Source organism: Raphanus sativus, chromosome 4, assembly GCF_000801105.2.
Source record: "Raphanus sativus cultivar WK10039 chromosome 4, ASM80110v3, whole genome shotgun sequence".
Taxonomy (NCBI): domain Eukaryota; kingdom Viridiplantae; phylum Streptophyta; class Magnoliopsida; order Brassicales; family Brassicaceae; genus Raphanus; species Raphanus sativus.
In genome coordinates, this window is record NC_079514.1 from 2,815,305 (window position 1) to 2,835,922 (window position 20,618).

Here is a 20,618-nt window from a genome sequence, read left to right on the forward strand (position 1 = left end):
ATCAAAGACAAAGGAGGAAACATGAACATAGATAGAAGTAAACATAACACAAGCAACTTAAGAGTGAAACATAACACACACTCCGCTCCTCCAAGTTCTGGCCAGTTACATGTAATATTATAAATAAACCATCCAAGATTTGGATAGAGGCATTAGTTTTTTGGATCCAAAAATCTGATTTGTGTGTGTGAGACAAATGGAATGAAATGTAGAACAGGGCGTGTGGACAATGTGTATGGGAGACAGGAAACTGGTGTCCACTCTCCTCCCTGAGTAAGAACAAGTCGCAGCTGCAGTTTCAGCTTGATTTTTACATTCATGTCTTTATGTTATGTGTTGACCCCTTCTCCTTCTCTGTTATTCTTTACATACTTTCTATCTCTTACTTCCATAGCTGTGAATGTAATGTTTCCATACATTCCACATGTGACAAAAAAAATATAAAATGATTGAAAACAGAAAAAAAAACAGTATAGATTCCTTTCATAATATTAATTTAAAAATAATTATGTAACTCTCTAGTAAACGGTAGTCAAGCGGTCTGTTTCAGCCTAGCTTTTGAAATTGGCACAAGTATTTTGGTTTTACACGGTTTATAGATTCTTTATACATGTATAAATCTCTCTCTCTCTCAATAATTGTGGACAAGACTTTTCATAATATTCGTTAGCCCCTATTCTATTTGTTTTTGTGGTTATAATCCCTTCAAATCTTTCAACAGATGATATGTCTGAATCACTGATCCATATATATGGCCATAGAAGAAATAATTCTTTATTACTTTCAACGGAACAGTCTACAATGACGATATGAGCAACCTCACATTTACAACTGTTTTTCTGTACGTAAAAAATCAAGAAGAAAGAGATAACCGGTGCTGTTGTTGTGTCAGTCTTCAACCTCGGTGTTGAATACAAAACTTGGGAATGCAGTCGTCACATCCCTTCAAAATTCAAAAACATATATGTCAATGACCATAAAGTTTTTACTAGATTGAAGAGTTTACATCTAACAAAAGAGGAAAGAGATTTGGTACTTTAGGTAAGGAAGAGTCATGTTCTTTAATAAGGTGGGATGCTTAAGCACATACACTTTCCATTCCTCCTTGCTTATTTTACCGTCTTTGTCAGAATCTGCATCAGCAAATGTCTAGCAAAAACCAATATTAGAAACAATCTGCTACTTAACTGAGATTCCAACTCATACACTTACTTTATCAATGATCATGGTCAGAAGTTCATCGGATAGAATCATTTCAGATTCCATCAGAATAGCAGCCACCATTTGATGCACCTAAACATTAACAACATAAACCAGCTAATAAGCTCAAAAAGAAAGTTTCAACTTGCAATGGTAGATTATTTACCTCTTCTCGCTCTATAAATCCGGTTTGTCTAAGATCATAGAGCCTAAACGCAACTGCCATAAATCAGAAACATATGCTTGAGAGACTGTATATTATTATTAGTAGGAGACTGAATAGTTATGTTGCTATGATGATCCTTACAGTGGATCTTCTCATCAATTGGTGCGTAGGGATGAAACACACTCAAGGCATGTATAAATTCCTCAAACTCAATAACTCCATTCTTCTTTTCATCGAACAAATCAAAAACCTACCAAAAAAAACATTCATCTCAAAAAAAGGTCCAAGAAACCATCGAAAAAAAAGCTATTCAGTCCACATACTCACTCACCCTATCAAGAAAGAGGTTCTCACCATATGGAGCTTGGAAAAGCGCCAGCTGAAGCTCTTCCTACAATCATAATCATAGAGAAGATCGATCAACTTCAATAAAAAAAAAGAAAAACATTTGAACTTTGAAAAGAACATACCTTGTGAATCAAGCCGTCATCAATGATTGAACAGCTAAGTTTCTTGAATAACTCATACAATGCTTCAACTTCATTGACTGAAACTGCTAATCCAAAACCAAAAAGGTTAAAAAACTTTATGCTCCCAATCAAAAAAAAAAAAGAACTTGAAAACCCATTGATAAAAAAATGAAGAAAAGACCCACATGGAGAGTCAAGGGCAAGAAGAGCCAGATTCGCCTGCTGGCATGTCTGAGGCGATCGGCGGCGGCTGCGGCAATCGAAGCATTGTCCCACGGTGGAGAAAAGGAAATCAAAAATGGCAAAGATAGGTATGAATACGGCGCAGAGTTGCTCTCCAACGGTAAGAGAGCTTAATCTCTGCTTTTTTTTTTAAATATATAAAAAAATTACCAAAGGAAAGAAGACACAAACCATTACCAATCCAAGTTAAGAGGAGAAAGAAAGGAGAAAATTAAAAAAAAAGGGTGTTCTTTACAGAAGAAACTTGCTGCCAGTCCATGACTCGCTGGTTAACAATCCCTCTTCTATTACGTTATCTTCCTTCCTTCCTTCTACTTCTTCTTCTTCCTTCTTTGCTCTTAGGAGATGGTGTTGAGATCACATCACAAGTCTCGAAATCCTTTTGAATTTGAGGTTATAGAACGAGAACCAAAAAAGGAAAGCCCTTCTGGTTTTTTAGCCACGTCATCTGAATTAAGCAGATCCAATTAAGTAGGCAAGGTGTGTTTTTGTCGTCCTTTCGTTTTCAGTTTCAGCTGTTTTCTCTTTGCGTCTTTTGTTTTTTGTGTGGTCCCGACGACATTTGTAGTTTTTGCTAGGCCTAGGATTTATTACCGATCCGAAAATCCGCTTAGGAAATGTCGTTGTTTTGTCTTTATTTCACTTTTGTGGGCTTTGGACTCCATTATGGGCTTAGGTTCTCTTTTATGGGCTTTTATCTCCTGTATTGTATGTATATTTGTATTCAACTCCAGTATCTCTCATCCTTGTATTCTTACTTTGTATTTTATCCAATTAAAAAAAAAAAACTAAGACCTGTAAATCTAGATTCTAGACAAGTATATTTGTATTTTTTTATGCCGTCTATTATTATTAATAAAGGGACTAGGCCCACATATAATACATCAAGTCCAGAAGGGGATCCAACATACATCCCACATAAAGAAAACCCGAAAGGCCCAAACAATGGCCCAAATGACAAACGAATCCAAACAATGGCCCACGAAAGAAAGAAACCTAATGGTTACAACGCGGCTTGAGATTACGCATATCAAGTATATTTGTATTCAATTCCAGTATGTCTCATCCTTGTATTCTTATTACTTTGTATTTTATCCAATTAAAAAAACTAAGACCTACAAATATAGACAAGTTAGAATAGCATAGTTTCAGATGTGCATATCTATTTTAGTCTAGGACTACTAGAGTTAATCATTCTTAACTGGCATAATAAGACGTTACATATAAGGGACACATTGAACCAAAAGATAACAAGATTTTATAAGAAAGGAACAATCAAAAAGAAGAGGACAAATTTGATTGATATTTTTTTATAAAGATTACAATAAAACTTAAAAAATATTTTTTTATTTATCAAGTAAAATGGATATGAGATTTGATGGCACAACACAAAGACAGGAGTGGTGAGAAAAGAAAGAAGAAAAAAGCAATAACCCCAATGGATCACACATCTCATCAATTCTCCTTAAATGGCCATAAAAAGATCTCACATCTCTTTACTTTTTTCCCTCTTTCTGATTTCTGATTATTGAAACCAGCAGAAGAAAACAAAAACAAAATTTCTTATTGTATTATAAGGACATGCAAATAGTGAAATGTAGGGTCGCTTCCCTAATTTAAAGCCTGCAACAGAAATGAGTGCACTTCTCTGTACTAAACAGTAACACTAACGCATCTGCCTTCTTCATGTCTTTGGATTTGGTTTTAAGTTTCAACCATATATTTCTTGAGAAACATTACTTTCTATGAACAACATGTTTAATAAGTAAATTCTATAAGATTTGATTTTTTTTTTCTTGTTTACCTTTTTTCGTTGCTTTGTGTCAGAAAATCTAATAAATATATGAAATGGATTGCATTACATAAACAGAGGGAGCTCCGTACGTAATCTGGCCCTCCTTCTTTTCCACATCTCTGTCTCTTGAGCTAATTTGTTTTTTTCTTTGCCTGAGAGATAGTTTGTTTTTTATTTAATAGTTCTGCCTATATGTTGGTCTAGTGCATTGAATCTCTTAGTGAGGCAAGTGATCAAGTTAAAGATGCAGGGGTTTTTCCATGAAAATGAATAAAAGTAAGGAGAAGATCAGAACTTTTTGTATTGTTCGGATTCATGCAAAAGAGATTAAATCAGACTCACTTTTCTCTTTTTCAGTTTTGTTGTATCATCTTTTTCTTTTATTTATAACATATAATAATTTTGTTGTTGATTTCTCCTTTTTGGCTCTCTTTAGGAACATAAATTGAGAAGCTGAGGAGTGAAAGGTACAGTGTTCTTTCACAGAGAAAGAAGAGAAACAAACAAATTCTTCTTCTTCAATCTTAACACACATTTTGGAAAATTTTGATGTAAGAGTTCTGTTTGCAACGGTTTGTTCTCTGAGATCTTCCCAGAGGTTCTATCAAAAGAAGGATAAAGGCAAGTTCAACTCTTTTTATGTTCTATGGACATTTGTAGTAATCTAAAGGTTTCTTCTTTGTTTAACTAGGTTACTGTTTTCACAGATATCTTTGAGTTATTACTGGTCTATGCATCATTGAGCCTACACACTGCTTTCATTAATTATTACAGATATCTTTAAAATTTACCTATATGCTTAACTAATTACATAATGAGACATTAATGACATAGTTCTAACATTGAAGTTCTCTGTCAACTTGCAGCATCTACATTTAGTACTATTCTCCAAAGATTTAGTTTCTAAGATCTTCTGAAAATTCTTTGTTTTGAGTCTTCTAATACTTCTCTATTTGTTAATGCAGTTTCATTTGAAACCCAATGGACAACGACAACACTTTTAGTTCTCTGGATAATGTCATGACTAACCAAAATAATCTTCTCATGGATTTTATACCTTCAAGAGAAGATTCCTCTTCTTTTTCAACAATGCTTCCATGGAATTCCCTGAGATCAGATCCTCTACAAACGGGTGGATATGATATTTTCAATTCTTTTCTCACTAACAAGTACTTATCATCTACTTCAAGCTCTATCAACGTTCAAGAAACCCGCCATTTCGAAAGCTTCGAGGTCATGGCTCCTCCTCTTCCTCCACTTCATCATTTGGATCATTTAAGACCATATGATGATTCCTCAAACAACATGTGGAGTCTTGGAGAAATAAGTGGATTCCATGCATATTCATGTGTGGAAGGTGTTGTTGGTCCTAGTGAACCAGTAACATGTACATTTGCTGAAGAAGATGTTTCTGATGAGTGCTCGGAGATAAGTCCTTGTGCTGCTACTAAATCCACTAGAATAACCTCAGAGCAGGCTTCGTCAAGCAGCAGAGACATTTCTAATAATGTTTCTCAAGTTGTATTTGGCTCAAAGTACCTTCATTCTGTTCAAGAAATACTATCTAATTTCGCCACATACTCTCTCTACGGCTTAGAGAATAATCCTCAATGCTATTTACCATCTCAAGGAACTGAGTCAGAGGCTGCTGATTCAGCTTTTACTTCACGTTTTGAGAATCAACCCGAGTTTCTTGAAGGAGGTTTTGATCAAAGACGAGCATTAGAAGCAAAGAAAACCCATCTCTTGGGTCTTCTTCAAATGGTATATATATATATATTCACACATATATTTACATAAGCTAGAGAATGATTTTGATTTACTAAAGTATTTAGCTGATAATTATCTTCAGGTGGATGATAGATATAGTCATTGCGTTGATGAGATTCACACGGTTGTATCAGCGTTCCATGCAGCAACCGAGTTAGATCCTCAGCTACACACCCGGTTTGCACTCCAAACCATCTCGTTCCTATACAAGAACCTGAGAGAGAGAATCAGCAAGAAGATACTTATGATGGGATCAGTTCTAGAGAGAGGCAAAGAGAAGTGTCAAGAAAACTCAATCATCCACCAGCACTGCCTTCTTCAGCAGCTGAAACATAAGAACCATCAGATTTGGAGACCGCAACGAGGCTTGCCTGAGAAATCAGTCTCGGTTCTAAGGACTTGGATGTTCCAAAACTTTCTTCACCCGTAAGAATCTTTGGCTCTTTACTAAGTCATAGTTAAGCTTGTGATTTTGATGTATATATCTTCTTGGTTACAGTTACCCAACAGATTCAGAGAAACATCTTCTTGCTATACGAAGTGGATTATCAAGAAGTCAGGTAATGGCATCTCTAGTGTAACTCAAGCCTCAAGATTTTTAGTTGCATGTATGTTTAGGCTACACAAATCCATGCAGTAAGTGATGAAGTGTGTCTTGTTTTATTGTTTGTGTGTGAGTAAAGGTATCAAACTGGTTTATAAATGCACGGGTTAGGCTATGGAAGCCGATGATAGAAGAGATGTACGCTGAAATGAACAAGAAGAAGCTGAACAACACTCACCTTCAAGGCAATGGAGGAAGTCGCAGGTTACCAAAGTCCATAATGATGAGCCAAGAAAGAGACATATAAAAGAATGATTGTGTAGCAACTTGTTACCGAATCGTTAACTATGATTGTTTATGTTATAGTATTGTGGGACATCATCTCTTATACCCACCCTCCTTATCGGTCAATCTTTGAAAGACATGAAACAAAAAAGAAAAAATATAAAATGGCGAATTGCTGGAATTTACAGTTAACCCTAAGGAAGGTAAACTATTTACGGGTTTTACCAAGTTTAACCGGAGGGAAAACCGAATCGAATTGAAATACGAACCAAAGATCATAAATTAGACTTAACCGTCCCCAATCCAACTTAAACCCTCCGATCCAATCTCGATTTTAACCATCTCGAACCCGAATCCAAATAACCACTCAATTTCGATTTAAACCAAGTGGAGTCTCTCCAATTTCCCCTTTATTCTTTATTTCTATTTCTCCCTCCCCCCCCTCTCTCTCAAACGGTTTCCCCTAAATTCGAAAACGTATCCCAACCCTAGAACATCCCACTTCGATTCCTTCGATTTCCCTTCGATTATTCACCGAAAACGTGTGAATCATGGTTGAAACTAGGCTGGGTAAGAGAAAGGATAGGCTTCCTCCAACGGATCCTCCTCCGCAAAAGAGCGGGACCTCGAAGAACTCGAAGAAGAACAAACCGAAGAACTTGAAGAAGAGAAAAACGACGGATGAGGAATCACCGGCGGTTGAATTTGTTGGAACCGTGGGAGTTGCGGAGGAGAATGAAGTAGAAGAACCGGCTAAGGATGTAGAAGATCGGGAGAAAGAGAAAGAAGAATCGGAGAAGGAGAAAGAAAGGGAAGAAGAAAATGGAGACGAAGATGAAGAGGAAGAAGGAAACAGCGATGCATCTCAAGAAGAGAAAGAAGAAAATGGAGACGAAGATGAAGAGGAAGAAGGAAACAGCGATGCATCTCAAGAAGATAAAGAAGAAAATGGAGATAAAGATGAAGATGAAGAAGGAAATAGCAATGAAGAAGTAGAGAACAAAGATGAAGAAGAAATACAAGAGGAGGAAGAGAACGGGACTCTCCCGACTCCCGAAGAGAACGGGACTCCCGAAGAGAACAGAGGTCAAAACGAAAATGAAAATCAAGAAGAAGGAGAGAAGGAACCCCCATTGGAAGCGGAATCAGAAAATGTTGATGGTGATGGTGACGGGGTTCTCGGGCAAGGAGAAGAGGTAATAACTGTAAAACTTGAATAGGGTTTAACTAAATATATTAGGAAAGGCTCGGATAACTTAGGAGAACTATGTTTTAGTACTTGAATAACTGATGTAGAACACAATGTTACTTGCAGGAATTAGAGGCAACCGAGGCAATCAAACCGTTGAGGATGTACTTCTATGAGTCGGAGTACAAGAAACAAATAAAGATAGCGACCAAATGTTTCGTCAATGACGTTATGGTTACATTTGCTAATCTCAAACCGAAGATGAGTGATACTGAGAGGAAGTGGTTTGAGAAGCATCCACAATTCTGTCACGTGTTCCACATGGAGAAGGACTCAAACCACATGGTCCAAGGAATGTGGATGTTGCTATTGCGGACAGTGGATGGCTCGAAGAGGAAGGAAGTGTGGTTCATTGTGAATGGTGTTCCCATCCGCTATGGCCTGAGAGAACACGCTTTGATCTCAGGTCTTAGCTGCCGCAACTATCCACTTGGGTATAAGGAGTTTGGTGATAGAAAGTTCGTGAAGCGCCATTTTAAGAAGGGAGAATCAATAAGGCTTGAGGATGTCAAAGCGAAGCTGTTGGCTATGGGAGAACACAGAGACCGGCTGAAGATGATGGTTTTGTTCTTTTTAGGAAGTGTTATCTGTGCGCAAACGAAAGTAGGAAAAGGCGCCAAAGATATTTCTATTGACAGTTGGGTAAAGCGTCTTGCAGAAGGACATTCAGTCTTTTTTGAAGAGATGTATGATGTAGACGTTGCTGCGCGTGATCCAAATGCACAAGAGGCTGTCGACGAAGATCAGGATGACGAAGATCAGGATGACGAAGTAGGTGGAGAGGAAGGAGGCGCAAGCCAGAAGAAGATGATGGAGGAGTTGATCAAACAAGTGAAAATGATTGGCACTCAGCTAAAGAGAGTTAAGAAGACAATGGACAAGTTTGAGGAAAGGATGGTGGTTCCGTTTGAGGCGTTTATGAAGAAAGCTATGGATGAAGGGCAAGGAAGCGGGGAGTGAAGAACTCGGTTATGTATTTTGTAAACTCGGTTATGTATTTTGTGGGAAGTTGGACCCATTATTTTGTTGTTGTGTGGATGTTGGAAACCTCTTGACTTTTTAGGTATGTTGGATGGAACTTGTTCTTGTTATCATGGATGTTGCAATCTTGTTATCATGGATGTTGCAATCTTATATTTTGAATGTGCCTCTTAAGGAAAACTAGGAAAAGTAGGAGAACTTAATGAAAACTAGGACAACTAGGAGAACTTAATGAAAACTAGGAAAACTAGAAATACTAGGAAAACTATAAATACTAGGAAAACTAATTCTTCAACACCACACTTAAACTAAGCATACAATTCTTCAAACTTCCTAACAATGTCATCTTCTTCATTTTCGTCATTCCCGCCCTTCCCTGTCTTCTTCTTCTCCAAATGACTTTTCATTTCAGAAATGGTCTTCTGTAATTGCTCAATCACTTTATTCTTCTCTCGGATTTCATCACGGGTTTGAAGCAATGCTCTCCTTTGCCATTCTGTACCATCCTCTTCATCGAACCAAGAGAAGTACTTGCATTCATTTCCAAGCTGCAATAAGGGGAAGGTCAAAATTCAAACCCAATTCAAATCCAGATTCCATTATATCCAGATTCCATCATATATTCATACCTTAAAGCGCGGACAGCCATAAAAGTGTCGACCAGGATTTTTGTCAGTCCAAGCTTGCCTTATTTTCGCTGGCAAGCCACAGTGACACAACCTCAGACAAGAAAATCGGCGGCTCCTTTGCGATAAAGACGAACCCGAACCCGAACCCACTTCCATCTTCACTTTTTCCATCTCACTTGCTCGGCGAGGGGGGGGGAAGAGAATTCGATTCTCGAAATAGAGAGAGAGAGAGGGAGAGGAAATGGGGAAATGGGAGACCCGAAATAGAGAGAGAGGCTAGAGAAAAAGGGGAAAAAGTCAAACTGAAAGGGGCCCAACTGAAAGTGAGATATTAAAATGAGATAATTGCCCAAAAAAAATTTGTTCTTAGTTATACCCAAGATACTAGTATTCCCAACTTTGGTCATAGTTATATTTTTGTCGGTTTCTAATTTATTTAGTGTTACTAATCTATTTAAATTGGTTATCTAGTTTTACCTTCAATATTACTAGTTTAAATTGTTATTTATATAGTTCCATGCAATTATATTTAGCGAATAGATATAACTCGAAAGTTTCGTTTGTAAGATGTCTTTGGCCAACAAAGTGTTATTGGAATTGCAAGGTCTCGTAAGAGATACGTGAGAGTTTTTTTCCTAAATTTCAGAAATTGATAACCGAGTTTTGTTATAAATAGACAAGGAATCCAACAAAGATTTTTTTCCTAAATTACATTAAAAATATATTTTCTGCTTACTTAGTAATTATTCATTATATAATCTGTTAATTTTATTCTAAAATTCAGAAATTACATTAAAATTCATTAAAAATATATTATTCATTTATAAAAGAAACATTTAATTTGTTTGACAAAAAAAAATAAACGTTCTGAAATTGATAACCGAGTTTTGTTATAAATTGACTATACTCAAGTTTTACGCAGTTTTCCAAGTCATACAACACGACACAACACGAAATGAAACAAAGTTCCAGAGATTACAACATAAAATCAAGTACCCAAATGCATTACTCGAAATATGCATTACTCCAAATTCATCCAAATTTAAACCCTTTTCCTTCCTTGCCGCTTGATGCGATCTGGAGGTATGATCTTCACCTCCTTGATCTGATCTGGTACATTCCAAGAAGCCATGTCGGGCACAACATTAAGTGTTCTGGAATACGCCAAATGCCACATTTCCGTCCAGTAGTATTTTGAGCACAACTCATGGATATCAAGGCGCCTGCCATCAACATTCCTAGCGAAATAGATATAAGCTGCCAGTCCATGCAGACAAGGGAACTTTTCATAGTCCCACACCTTGCAAGTACAAGTTTTTCCAACCAAGGTCGCCCAAAACACCTTTCCTGCAGCGTCAGTGATCTCGTACTTAAGCTCGTAACTATCAAGTTCCCGCACAGGTAGCTTATGTGCAACAGCCCATAGATCGTGCAAGTAGTTCTCAACCCGAGGCACCAGTCTTGTATTCATTGATCTAGAAACAACATCCTTCCGTTGAGTGAACCAATCAGAGAATTTCCTAATGATACAATCCAGCATTGGTATTAAGGCCCACCTCGTTGCCTCTTTAAACACGTTCTTCATTGATCCCAGAGTGTTGCTTGTATCCAAGTTGTACCTATCACGTGGGAAAAAAACCCTTGCCCATTTGTCCTTTTCAATACCACATTCCTCCACATACTTGTACGCAGCAGGACATCTTATCTTAAATGAGTCGTAAGCAGAATTGAAGTCATCAACCGTGTAATATCTGCCCAACTCCATAAGTTTTTGCCCGACTATATTCTTGTTGACGTTACAAGCATGCAATTTCACCTTTTCCTTCAAATGCCATAAACAATGACCATGGTGAGCCTGTGGAAACACGTTTCCTATGGCGAAGATCAAGCTCTGATTTCTTGTACTAATGAAAACCAGTTCAGAAGAGTCTGGTATAACACTTTTAAGCATCTCGAAAAACCAAGTCCAACTAGCAAGATTCTCACCATCTACTACTGCAAACGCAAGTGGATACCTCTGACCATTAGGATCCTGAGCTTTCGCGAAAACTAAAACACCACCGTTCTTCAGACGTATCCCCTCCACAGCTATCACCTTCCTCATAACTGCAAACCCTTCAATGCAAGCTCCCAAAGCTATGAAAAGGTACTCAAATTTACTTATATCATCCAATTTCAAACAGGTTTTTGTCCCCGGATTCACTTGCTCTAACATGTACAAATAACTATACAACATCTTGTAGCTCTCTTTCGGACTACCAGGTATATCTCTGACGTGATTGCTCATTGTGTCCTGCCAAAAGGAACAAACAAAAGAAACTCACTACAATTTCCCCTACTATTATCCTGCTACAGTTTTACCAGTTATTCGAATTTTCCCTGTTTTCCTAATTCTACCAGTTGTACCCAGTTATTCAGTTTTACTACAATTTATCAAGAACAATTGAATAATCTAGGGTTTATCCCTATCCCTCAACTCCAATTCACCTACCGAAATTCATTATATACCAATTTACCCCGAAATTAAACAAAACTTGTCACAATTACAAATCTATTAAAACCCCCAAAACCTACTTCCGAAATAATGCTAGGACAGAGCATAACTTACCGGCTGCAACTTTATCCGCCCCGACGGCAACAGACGGCAGCGTTCGAGAAGCTGAGAGAGAGAGGAGTGGAGGAGGAGCTGCAAGAGGAGCTGCTAGGGAGCTGCTACGGGGGGAGGGAATCACTTTTTTCTTTTTTTTAGACCAAACCAACAAACATAAGAACCACTTTTAATTTCTCAACCCATTTTTTTTACAGACCAATCCAATTCAGATCCGACCAAACCCGAGTTATGTTGGATGCCGATTTTGGTTTGGGAAATGGGATCAAATTTTGGGTTCCAATTAAAATATGGGATGTCCTTTTGGTCTTTTCGCATATTCATTAATGGTTGATGGGTATAAGATATTTTATGGTGCATAGGAGATTGATTGAGGAGGAGATTAGGCATTGGAGGTGATGTCCCTAGTATTGTATATACAACTTCTCTTTCTATAGTATTGTCAGCTACTTCATTTTTCTTTTTTTTTTGTACTTGAATCATTATCATCATATGGAAAGCCTAAGAAAACTATGTAGCTGATGGAGGTCAGGTCACCACCGTGAACATAAATCATTCAACATTGTAAGAATTAGTGACAAAAAAAAAAGTGACATAATAATTAGGAAGGAATCACATAAACGACATCGTATTGAGGTTTGACTTATTCTCTTTAGTCAACTAGTGAAAACGCAGCGTTTTAAACTTTTTGTTTTTCACCTGAGCAAGTTGAAAGTCGAAAAGACCACCAGACATACGGAGAGTTCTGTCGGAACCCAATCGAACGGCGAATGGAGGCAGACAGAGATGTGGTGATCGGAGGCGGGGCGTCTCGATACGCGCTGAAGCCAACGCGTATAAACAGCGAGGACATACTGATCTGCGTAGACGTGGATGCGGAATCGATGGTGGAGATGAAGACGACGGGAACTAACGGGAGGCCATTGACGAGGATGGAGTGCGTCAAGCAAGCCGTCATCCTATTCATCCACAATAAGCTCTCCATCAACCCGGATCATCGCTTTGCTTTCGCTACCCTCTCCAAATCAGCCGCTTGGGTACTGTGAGATTTAGGGGTTTCTTTCGATTTGATTTTCATGCTCCGTAAAGTTTTGATTTTTAGATTTAAAAAGTTGAATTCTTGGTGTTTAGGGGAGATAAAGTTTGAAACTTTACATGGATTCAGCTGGATAATGAGAAGCTATATAGTTGTAGTTAGAAGTTTTCAGCTGGTTTTGTGTTTATGTGTTATCTCTTAGTTGAACTTTGAATGTCTTTTCCATCTAGTGACTGGTTGTGTTGGAAAGAAGCTCAATATCTAGATCCACTCTACCCCCGGCTATCTGCTGAACCTGCCATCTAAATTAAACTTGAGGCTTTTTTTTTTGTTTCAGCTTAAAAAGGATTTCACAAGCGATGCCGCATCTGCTGTTGCTTCTCTAAGAGGACTGTCAGCAACGAAATCCTCTGGTCGAGCTGATCTTACACAACTGTTCCGAGTAGCTGCTCAGGAAGCCAAAAACTCCAGAGCTCAAAACCGAATCTTGAGGGTGGTAAGTTTATTTTCTTTAAAACAATCCCAAGAAAAAATAAGTTATTTTTACTCATCTTGTTTATTGTATTCCTCTTCAGATTCTCATATACTGCAGGTCATCCGTGAGGCCAACACATGATTGGCCGACAAAGCAGAAGCTCTTCACTCTTGATGTTATGTACCTTCACGACAAACCAAGTCCTGACAACTGTCCTCAAGATGTGTACGACTCTCTTGTTGATGCTGTAGAACATATTTCAGAGTATGAAGGTTACATCTTTGAGAGCGGTCAAGGGCTTGCAAGGTCTGTTTTCAAGCCCATGTCAATACTGTTATCCCATCCTCAACAAAGATGTGCTCAAGAAGATCTCGACATCCCCAAGTCTCTTGCAAAGAAGGTGCCTGTGGTTGAGGCAGCGAGTGCTGATGATAATCACAATCCTCAGGCCATGAGCCAATAAGAACACTTGTTTTTTTCACTTTTTGTATCTTTAGCGCTGACATTGTCCTAAGTTCCAAATGTGGAAAGTTCAAAGATCCAATCAAGGAAGAAACACAAATGTTCAAATGAATATAAATGGCTTCTTTTCTTAACATTACCGCAGGGTGCATAAATAGTAAATACACTCTTCTTTCTTTATGGATATTTATGTAAACCTAATTTAATCTAGTTATAAAACATTACTCTTTTCTTTCGTAAACAAAAAATTACTCATCTTTGAACCCAAATACTCTATCTTAGGTAGAGAGTAATGCAAGTATAGATTTATAATATACACAATAAAAATAAATGGTATTGTATGCTGAATAATTTTTTTTTAATATCAACTACAATACATTTTTTGAGAATTGTTTTCACAAAAGAAAAAAAAAACATTAAATCCAGTTATGTATAACTAAAGTAGATAATGTTTCAAAAAAAAGTATATAATGTTTCATGTAGATGTCCGATATCATCTAATAATTGGAACTGCTCTTATCTTTTATCCCCATAAGAATATCATCAAACTCCTTATATGAAGACATATGATATTATATTATGCAAAAGGAAAACACGTCGGTTAGTGTTGCTTGATATATTGGCCAGCTTTGCCAAAATATAATTTGTTGTTTTTCATGTCCTTTTTTTTTTGTTTGTAAACTTGTTTTTCATGTCCTTGTTAATTAAATTTCATATGATTTACTTATTTTTCGATAGTTAATACATGGATATAGTTTAAGAAAAATGTCTGGTCCAGAGAATGATGAACTTTTAAATTACAAATCGTTTCGGGTTGCAAAGTCAACATATTAATCAAGTTATATGAAAGCAACTATATTTCATAAAATGATAATTATTCTGCGGTCTCAAGTGAGTATGATAGGATGACAATATTGAAAACTTGATATTACAGAATAGCAACAGCATGTGTTATTACTACTGTATGATCTATCAATTGCTTGATATGATATGGTTGTCACTTGCCAACCAAGTCTTTTATTTTCTGAACAACAACCAACCAAGTCTAAGTAACTGGTGATATATATATCATTGGCGAACCTACGTTGTATAGGGAGGAGGCAGGTGCCCCACAAAAATATAGAAACAAATCAATTTGCATATAAAACAACAAACTTTCTTTAGCATTGTTGGCTTAAATCCTTTGCTTGCCCCCTCTGGTCCACGGTCCAAACCCTCCCAAGCCCTCAACTTTCTTTTTATTTTTTTTATGTCCCCACAAAATTATTTTCCTAGATTCGCCGCTGATATATGTAGAGTTATTGTTGGGTTCACTTCCTAGGGTGAACCTTTAGGTTCACCAACCAATAGGATTCAAGTATTTCATATTTAATATATTTTAAAAAAGGAAACAAAATATTGTTAAATTATATTATGTTTTTAAATAAATATCTAAAAATAAATAAAAACAGTTGTAGTTGCAAAATTTTTTTTTTAATAAAAACTCTAAACCCAAAATACTAAACCCTAAACCCTAAATACTAAACCCTAAACCCTAAACCCTTGGTAAATTCGGAACCTTTGGGTAAACTCTAAACCGTTTGGATGAATCATAGTTTTAAAATTTTTTAAAAAATCTTTTTTTCAATTACTACTATTTTTATTTATTTTTAGTTATTTATTTTAAAAACATAATATAATTTAACAAAATTTTGTTTTCTTTTAAAAAGATATTAAATAAAAAATACTTGATTCCTATTGGTTGGTGAACCTAAATGTTCATCTTAGGGAATGAACCCAAAAATAAGTCATATATATATAATATATTCATACGCTTCTTGTTAAACGCCACTCATGTTTATAATTCCAGTGAACTTCAATGTAGTTTCTAATACAAATTCCATCTTTTATGTGTAGGTTAACGTACAATTATCAAATATATATCAACATTTACGAACAGCTTGACCGTTGATGTATATTTATTGGGAGCTGAGATATTCTCCAACATTCACTAACAGTCCTCACAAATAGATTTCACCAAAACTTCATGTCGCATTTTCAATTAAAAAATATGAAACCAAGAGATCCATTGAATAGAAAATCAATGCTTAGTGTAGCCTTTTCTTGAATTTATAGCTAAATTAAGCAACGTTCTTGTCCATAAACGTAACCTCTGTATTTGCTAGTGGAGCCATATATCCGGACATTATACTTCACCTAAGTTGTAAGAGCATAAATATTGGGGGTTTCTCCCTCTTAGTTTCTTCAAATACATATATGTGTATGTAATTGTGGAGTTCTTTGATTTAAGAGAAACTCAACCAAAAGTTTCTAATATATAAACTTTTGGTTGAATTTCTCTTAAATCAAAGAACTCCATAATTACATACACTTATATAATAGATACACATATATGTATTTAGAGAAACTAAGAAGGAGAAACTTCCAATAATTATGCTCTAAGTTACCGCATTAGGATAACCAAAAAATCACGAAAATATAAAATAAAGAGTATGTTACCATGCATGGCTTTTAGGATGACGATGCCAACATGTATGACATTTGTTGTGGTCTATAATCCTTTGTACGGACGGCATTTTTTTTTTAAACAGAATGAGAAACGAGAAAACTGAAAATAGTTTTTAATAACGTTTGACTAGATTATTAAATTGGGAATCCAATTAATTAAAGATTGGAATCCTATGACACATCATGTGCCTCTCTAATTGAATAGCGGGGTAGTCTATGAAAACAAAACAACAAAAATTCTTATGTTGACTTTACATCTCACAGAATTGTTATCGCCATGGTGTCTTAGATAAAAGAGCTAGAACTATATATGATATATAAAATAAAATTTAAAGGTAGGACATTTTACAGTTTAGATCAAGGAAAATGTAACAAATATATCATCATTTTTATTCACTTCATTGATAAGTTTGTTTTTGTAAATTGCTACACATACGATAGATGTACAATTATAGTTCTCAATAGGAGACCAACTAGTTCATTAATATATAAACAAGGCTATACAATTGTTGAATAAAAAGGATGTGAGAGTTGACGAAGTTGTATCGCTTGATATGTCCAAAAGGCCAGGAGGGACCGGCCTAAATCCGTACTTCTCTACAAAGTACATACGTCATTTTTGTTTTTAAATACTCCTTTTGTTTATAAATTTCAAAATGACATATATCATTTAAATTCATTTTAAACTTTGTTAAAGTTTTAAAAATGTTCTTAGCATATAATTGTAACACAATAATAAATACCACAGGGGATCCCCACAACTACGTGCAAAACATTACACATCACCAAAAATATGGATAGACAATATTGTGCTTGCAAATTTACTTTCATGATTAGTTGATAAAACTGAATTTAATATAACGAAAAGTGTTATTCAAACAAAAAGAAAACGACTACCAACTTTGTTTTTACATGATCGTCGTATTTTTCATATGAGATATTAAGAAAATTCAATCACTTGAGTTTTGCCAACTGCCCATGCTTTACTTGAAACTTTAGAAGAACATAATGTTTGATAAGTAATTTCGCATACTAATCGATTGATTTGTCAGTTTTTAGTGGTCTATGCAATCCTCAAGTTCTATATTAATTTTTAAAATTTAATATTAGCAAACTTTCTTTGTTCACATATTTGGACACATGACTTTTCCTTTAACTAAATTCTAAATATTTATTTGACAACCAATATGCGAATAAACTATTTTATGCGTCTAACTTGTTGGCAATGACAAAGAACAGGAATCCCGTTGGTAAAATTATTGAAACTTGAAAATTATATTAATATTCTCGAATAAACCAATTAGTAGTTTAATCAAGATACTAATCACACGTCACGCCACCGCACCGTGTGCCCTTTCAGTGAAATATTGGGATGGTCCAGATAATATATTCAACTAAATAAGTTAACTACGATTTTTGTAAGTTGTAAATTGTAATACGTTGTCAGTTACACCAGGAGCCACATAATTATCATATAACTAAAGAAGCTGTATTAAATTCTTAAATTGCTATTTCAAATAATTCGGAGTATGATGAGCATCTCATTTCATTCGCACGGTCGACTCATGTGACTAATTCTTTTCTTTCAATTGACAACTAGGAACCGTCTATATTATGTTTGCTTTTATACATAATAATTTTCTTTACTATTGTAAATGTATATATATATGAATAATGGTATTTATCGGTCCTATTTATTTAGCTATGTAAAACATAAAAATAACTTTATGCTCATAAACTATTATATTAACTTTCTCTAAAACAAATCTGTGTATATTATAGGCTGTATGCTTTTTATATAAAGCATCAAAGACAAATAAATGAGAAACATTTAGCTCGCTTGACCAGAGGTGGGATGTGGTTGATTTTTGAGTCTTTCTCGCTTCACAGTGTTAGAAGTTGTGGATGAAGTTGTGCCAGAGTCATCTAGTTCGCTCAGCTTGACAAGAGGTGAGAGAGAAACAAAACTTCCAACCAAATAGCAAAACATGGAATGGAAGATAGTTCGAGGGAGAGAAAAGCATGGTTCTTATCACTAGCTACTGTTTTTCGTTGTTTGGTTATTCTAGTCTCTATCTTTGTTGTTTCATAGATCGAGATTGAATCATTCATGAAATTTGTTTCATACAAAACTTTACCCAACTATAATACTCATCGTTTTATCCTGTAATAGTTTTGTTTTTAATATGAAAGTCCTTATTAAAAAAAAAGACAAATAAATGAAAATTCCTTTTGGTACGCTGCTTTCAAAAATATTGTATTTCTAAATGTTAAATGCTACATCTGAAATAACCAAATAATATTTCTATAATTAAATATTTGATTTTATAGATAAATAATATATTTATATATACATATATATATGTGATTGACAAAACGGTTATATTATACCCAAAATCCTATCAATAACAGAATATAAATCGACCGTCTCAGAACTGAATCATTCTTTCTAAATGCCACAAAGATACAAGTCATCGAGATCAATATATAAATCATATATAATATAATAATATATTACTGATTAAGATTCACAAAGTCTATATAAATATGTGCAGATGCATAAGCAAAGCCGTGTATCAAACTCTTTCATTTTTTTATATCCTCTCATTTCACATATATAGAAAACCAAAAAAAAGAGCAAAAACAAAAACAAAGAAAAAATGGGATTTTGTTTTTGTTTATCCTCAGGAGGATCAACAGATAGAAACCAGATCTACGAGATAAATGATTATGGACAAGAAAATGCAGTTTTATACTCGGAACAACATGACTTTCCTCAAGACTTTGGCTCTGTCTCGTCTTTAGCTGGAGGCAAGGGCTTTAATCAAGATGCTGCCATACTCCACCTGGTATTGTTCAGTATAATCATTACCATTTTCTTTAGCATATATATTCAAAAAATGTAAATATATGTTTGTATCTTTTTCTAATAACATGAATGATAAAATCGTAGGGATATGGAACTGAAGAAGGAGCGTTATGTGGAGTATTTGATGGTCATGGAGAGAAGGGTGAATTGGTGAGCAAGATCGTAAGAAACCAGTTGCCATCTTTATTGTTAGGTCACATGAACAATCATTCAGTGACTCGAGACTGGAAACTCATCTGCGAAAGTACGTGTTTGGCCATGGACAAAAGGATTCTTAAACTCAAGAACACTCTTGATTGCTCCTCATCCGGAACTGCTGCTGTTTTCGCCGTTAAACATGTAAGTTATTGTAAAACCAGTAATATTCTTACAAAATTTTCATATTAAATGATGTCTTGAATAAATTGTTTCTTCATCATGTTATATATCATATGTAAAGTGAAATATACAATCATATTAAACAATAATTTTTGAACAGGGAAATCAAGTGATGGTGGCAAACCTAGGAGATTCAAGGGCTATTATGATTGGAACAAGTGAGAATGGACAAATGAAGGTGGTTCAGTTAACCAGTGACCTAAAGCCAAGTGTCCCAAGTAAGTTTGTGCTACTACTATGAATAAACTGATGTTTGTAAACAACGTTTCGTTATGGTTAAGCATTTTTTTTGTTATTTGATTTTGTAGGCGAAGCGGACAGAATAAGGAAACGCAACGGAAGGGTCTTAGCTTTAGAGTCAGAGCCTCATATTCTAAGAGTATGGCTTCCACATGAAAACCGACCCGGCCTAGCCATGTCTAGGGCTTTTGGTGACTTCGTTCTTAAAAGCTATGGTGTCATTGCGACTCCTGAAGTCTCTACGCATCAAATCACTTCTCGCGACCAGTTTCTGCTCCTTGCTTCGGATGGGGTACGTATATACATCTCCAAGAGGATAACATGACCAAAACAATATAAGCCAAATCAAGTTTTAATATGAAACATAATCTAGTCAGTTCAAAACCAAGTCTGGACCGCTTTAACGCCATACCAGTTTATATAGATTAAAGCTTACCTTGGTCACTAGTATTATGGTGTAAATAAATAACAATATTATTATTTTTTGTCTCTTGTGTATTGTAAAGGTGTGGGACGTGCTTAGTAACGAAGAAGTGGCTAAGGTGGTGATGAAGTCGGTGACTGAGACAGGAGCGGCCAACGCGGTGACAGAAGCGGCTACTAATGCGTGGAGACAGAAATATCCAACGGCTAAGGTTGATGATATCACTGTCGTGTGTCTCTCTGTCAACAAGAGACATGTTCCACAGCCTCTTATATGATTAAACAAA

At 35.7% G+C, this 20,618-nt stretch overlaps 6 protein-coding genes across 12 annotated transcripts; 4 read left to right on the forward strand and 2 right to left on the reverse strand.

Moving 5' to 3' along the window:
• Positions 1 to 752: 752 nt before the first annotated feature.
• LOC130511956 (calcineurin B-like protein 10) lies at positions 753 to 2,616 on the reverse strand. Of its 4 annotated transcripts, none has more exons than XR_008945464.1 (9): positions 2,315 to 2,616; positions 2,022 to 2,199; positions 1,837 to 1,922; positions 1,698 to 1,757; positions 1,508 to 1,616; positions 1,367 to 1,419; positions 1,213 to 1,293; positions 1,037 to 1,133; positions 753 to 943 (listed from the first exon to the last, which is right to left on the reverse strand). XR_008945464.1 is itself a non-coding variant. In XM_057009909.1 (9 exons), exons 1-9 carry the CDS (start codon positions 2,336 to 2,338, stop codon positions 889 to 891), a joined length of 759 nt encoding a protein of 252 aa, XP_056865889.1. In that variant the 5' UTR covers positions 2,339 to 2,608; the 3' UTR covers positions 753 to 888. The 4 variants fall into 4 exon arrangements, 3 of the variants coding, with proteins under 3 accessions (XP_056865889.1, XP_056865890.1, XP_056865891.1); XM_057009909.1 differs by having other exon boundaries at positions 1,037 to 1,149; positions 2,315 to 2,608; XM_057009910.1 differs by having other exon boundaries at positions 1,037 to 1,149; positions 1,837 to 1,919; positions 2,315 to 2,605.
• Positions 2,617 to 3,735: 1,119 nt separating this feature from the next.
• On the forward strand, positions 3,736 to 6,599 carry LOC108854476 (homeobox protein ATH1). Of its 4 annotated transcripts, none has more exons than XM_018628046.2 (7): positions 3,736 to 3,959; positions 4,057 to 4,150; positions 4,311 to 4,495; positions 4,840 to 5,638; positions 5,727 to 6,070; positions 6,144 to 6,204; positions 6,328 to 6,599. In XM_018628046.2, the coding sequence occupies exons 4-7, from the start codon at positions 4,856 to 4,858 to the stop codon at positions 6,493 to 6,495; spliced, it is 1,356 nt and encodes a 451-aa protein (XP_018483548.1). In that variant the 5' UTR covers positions 3,736 to 3,959; positions 4,057 to 4,150; positions 4,311 to 4,495; positions 4,840 to 4,855; the 3' UTR covers positions 6,496 to 6,599. The 4 variants fall into 4 exon arrangements, with proteins under 4 accessions (XP_018483548.1, XP_018483549.1, XP_056865887.1 ...); XM_018628047.2 differs by having other exon boundaries at positions 4,079 to 4,150; XM_057009907.1 differs by having other exon boundaries at positions 3,736 to 4,150.
• Positions 6,600 to 6,797: 198 nt separating this feature from the next.
• Positions 6,798 to 8,682, forward strand: LOC130510408 (uncharacterized). The gene is made up of 2 exons (XM_057006697.1): positions 6,798 to 7,669; positions 7,789 to 8,682. The coding sequence occupies exons 1-2, from the start codon at positions 7,025 to 7,027 to the stop codon at positions 8,680 to 8,682; spliced, it is 1,539 nt and encodes a 512-aa protein (XP_056862677.1). The 5' UTR covers positions 6,798 to 7,024.
• Positions 8,683 to 10,205: 1,523 nt separating this feature from the next.
• Positions 10,206 to 12,276, reverse strand: LOC130511955 (uncharacterized). Its single transcript, XM_057009908.1, has 2 exons — positions 11,941 to 12,276; positions 10,206 to 11,625 (listed from the first exon to the last, which is right to left on the reverse strand). The coding sequence occupies exon 2, from the start codon at positions 11,617 to 11,619 to the stop codon at positions 10,375 to 10,377; it is 1,245 nt and encodes a 414-aa protein (XP_056865888.1). The 5' UTR covers positions 11,620 to 11,625; positions 11,941 to 12,276; the 3' UTR covers positions 10,206 to 10,374.
• A 368-nt stretch (positions 12,277 to 12,644) lies between these two features.
• On the forward strand, positions 12,645 to 14,052 carry LOC108854478 (uncharacterized). Its single transcript, XM_057007534.1, has 3 exons — positions 12,645 to 12,977; positions 13,314 to 13,472; positions 13,552 to 14,052. The coding sequence occupies exons 1-3, from the start codon at positions 12,711 to 12,713 to the stop codon at positions 13,912 to 13,914; spliced, it is 789 nt and encodes a 262-aa protein (XP_056863514.1). The 5' UTR covers positions 12,645 to 12,710; the 3' UTR covers positions 13,915 to 14,052.
• Positions 14,053 to 19,013: 4,961 nt separating this feature from the next.
• LOC108849038 (probable protein phosphatase 2C 61) lies at positions 19,014 to 20,612 on the forward strand. The gene is made up of 5 exons (XM_018622536.2): positions 19,014 to 19,270; positions 19,375 to 19,629; positions 19,769 to 19,886; positions 19,977 to 20,200; positions 20,415 to 20,612. Exons 1-5 carry the CDS (start codon positions 19,082 to 19,084, stop codon positions 20,607 to 20,609), a joined length of 981 nt encoding a protein of 326 aa, XP_018478038.1. The 5' UTR covers positions 19,014 to 19,081; the 3' UTR covers positions 20,610 to 20,612.
• Positions 20,613 to 20,618: the final 6 nt, after the last annotated feature.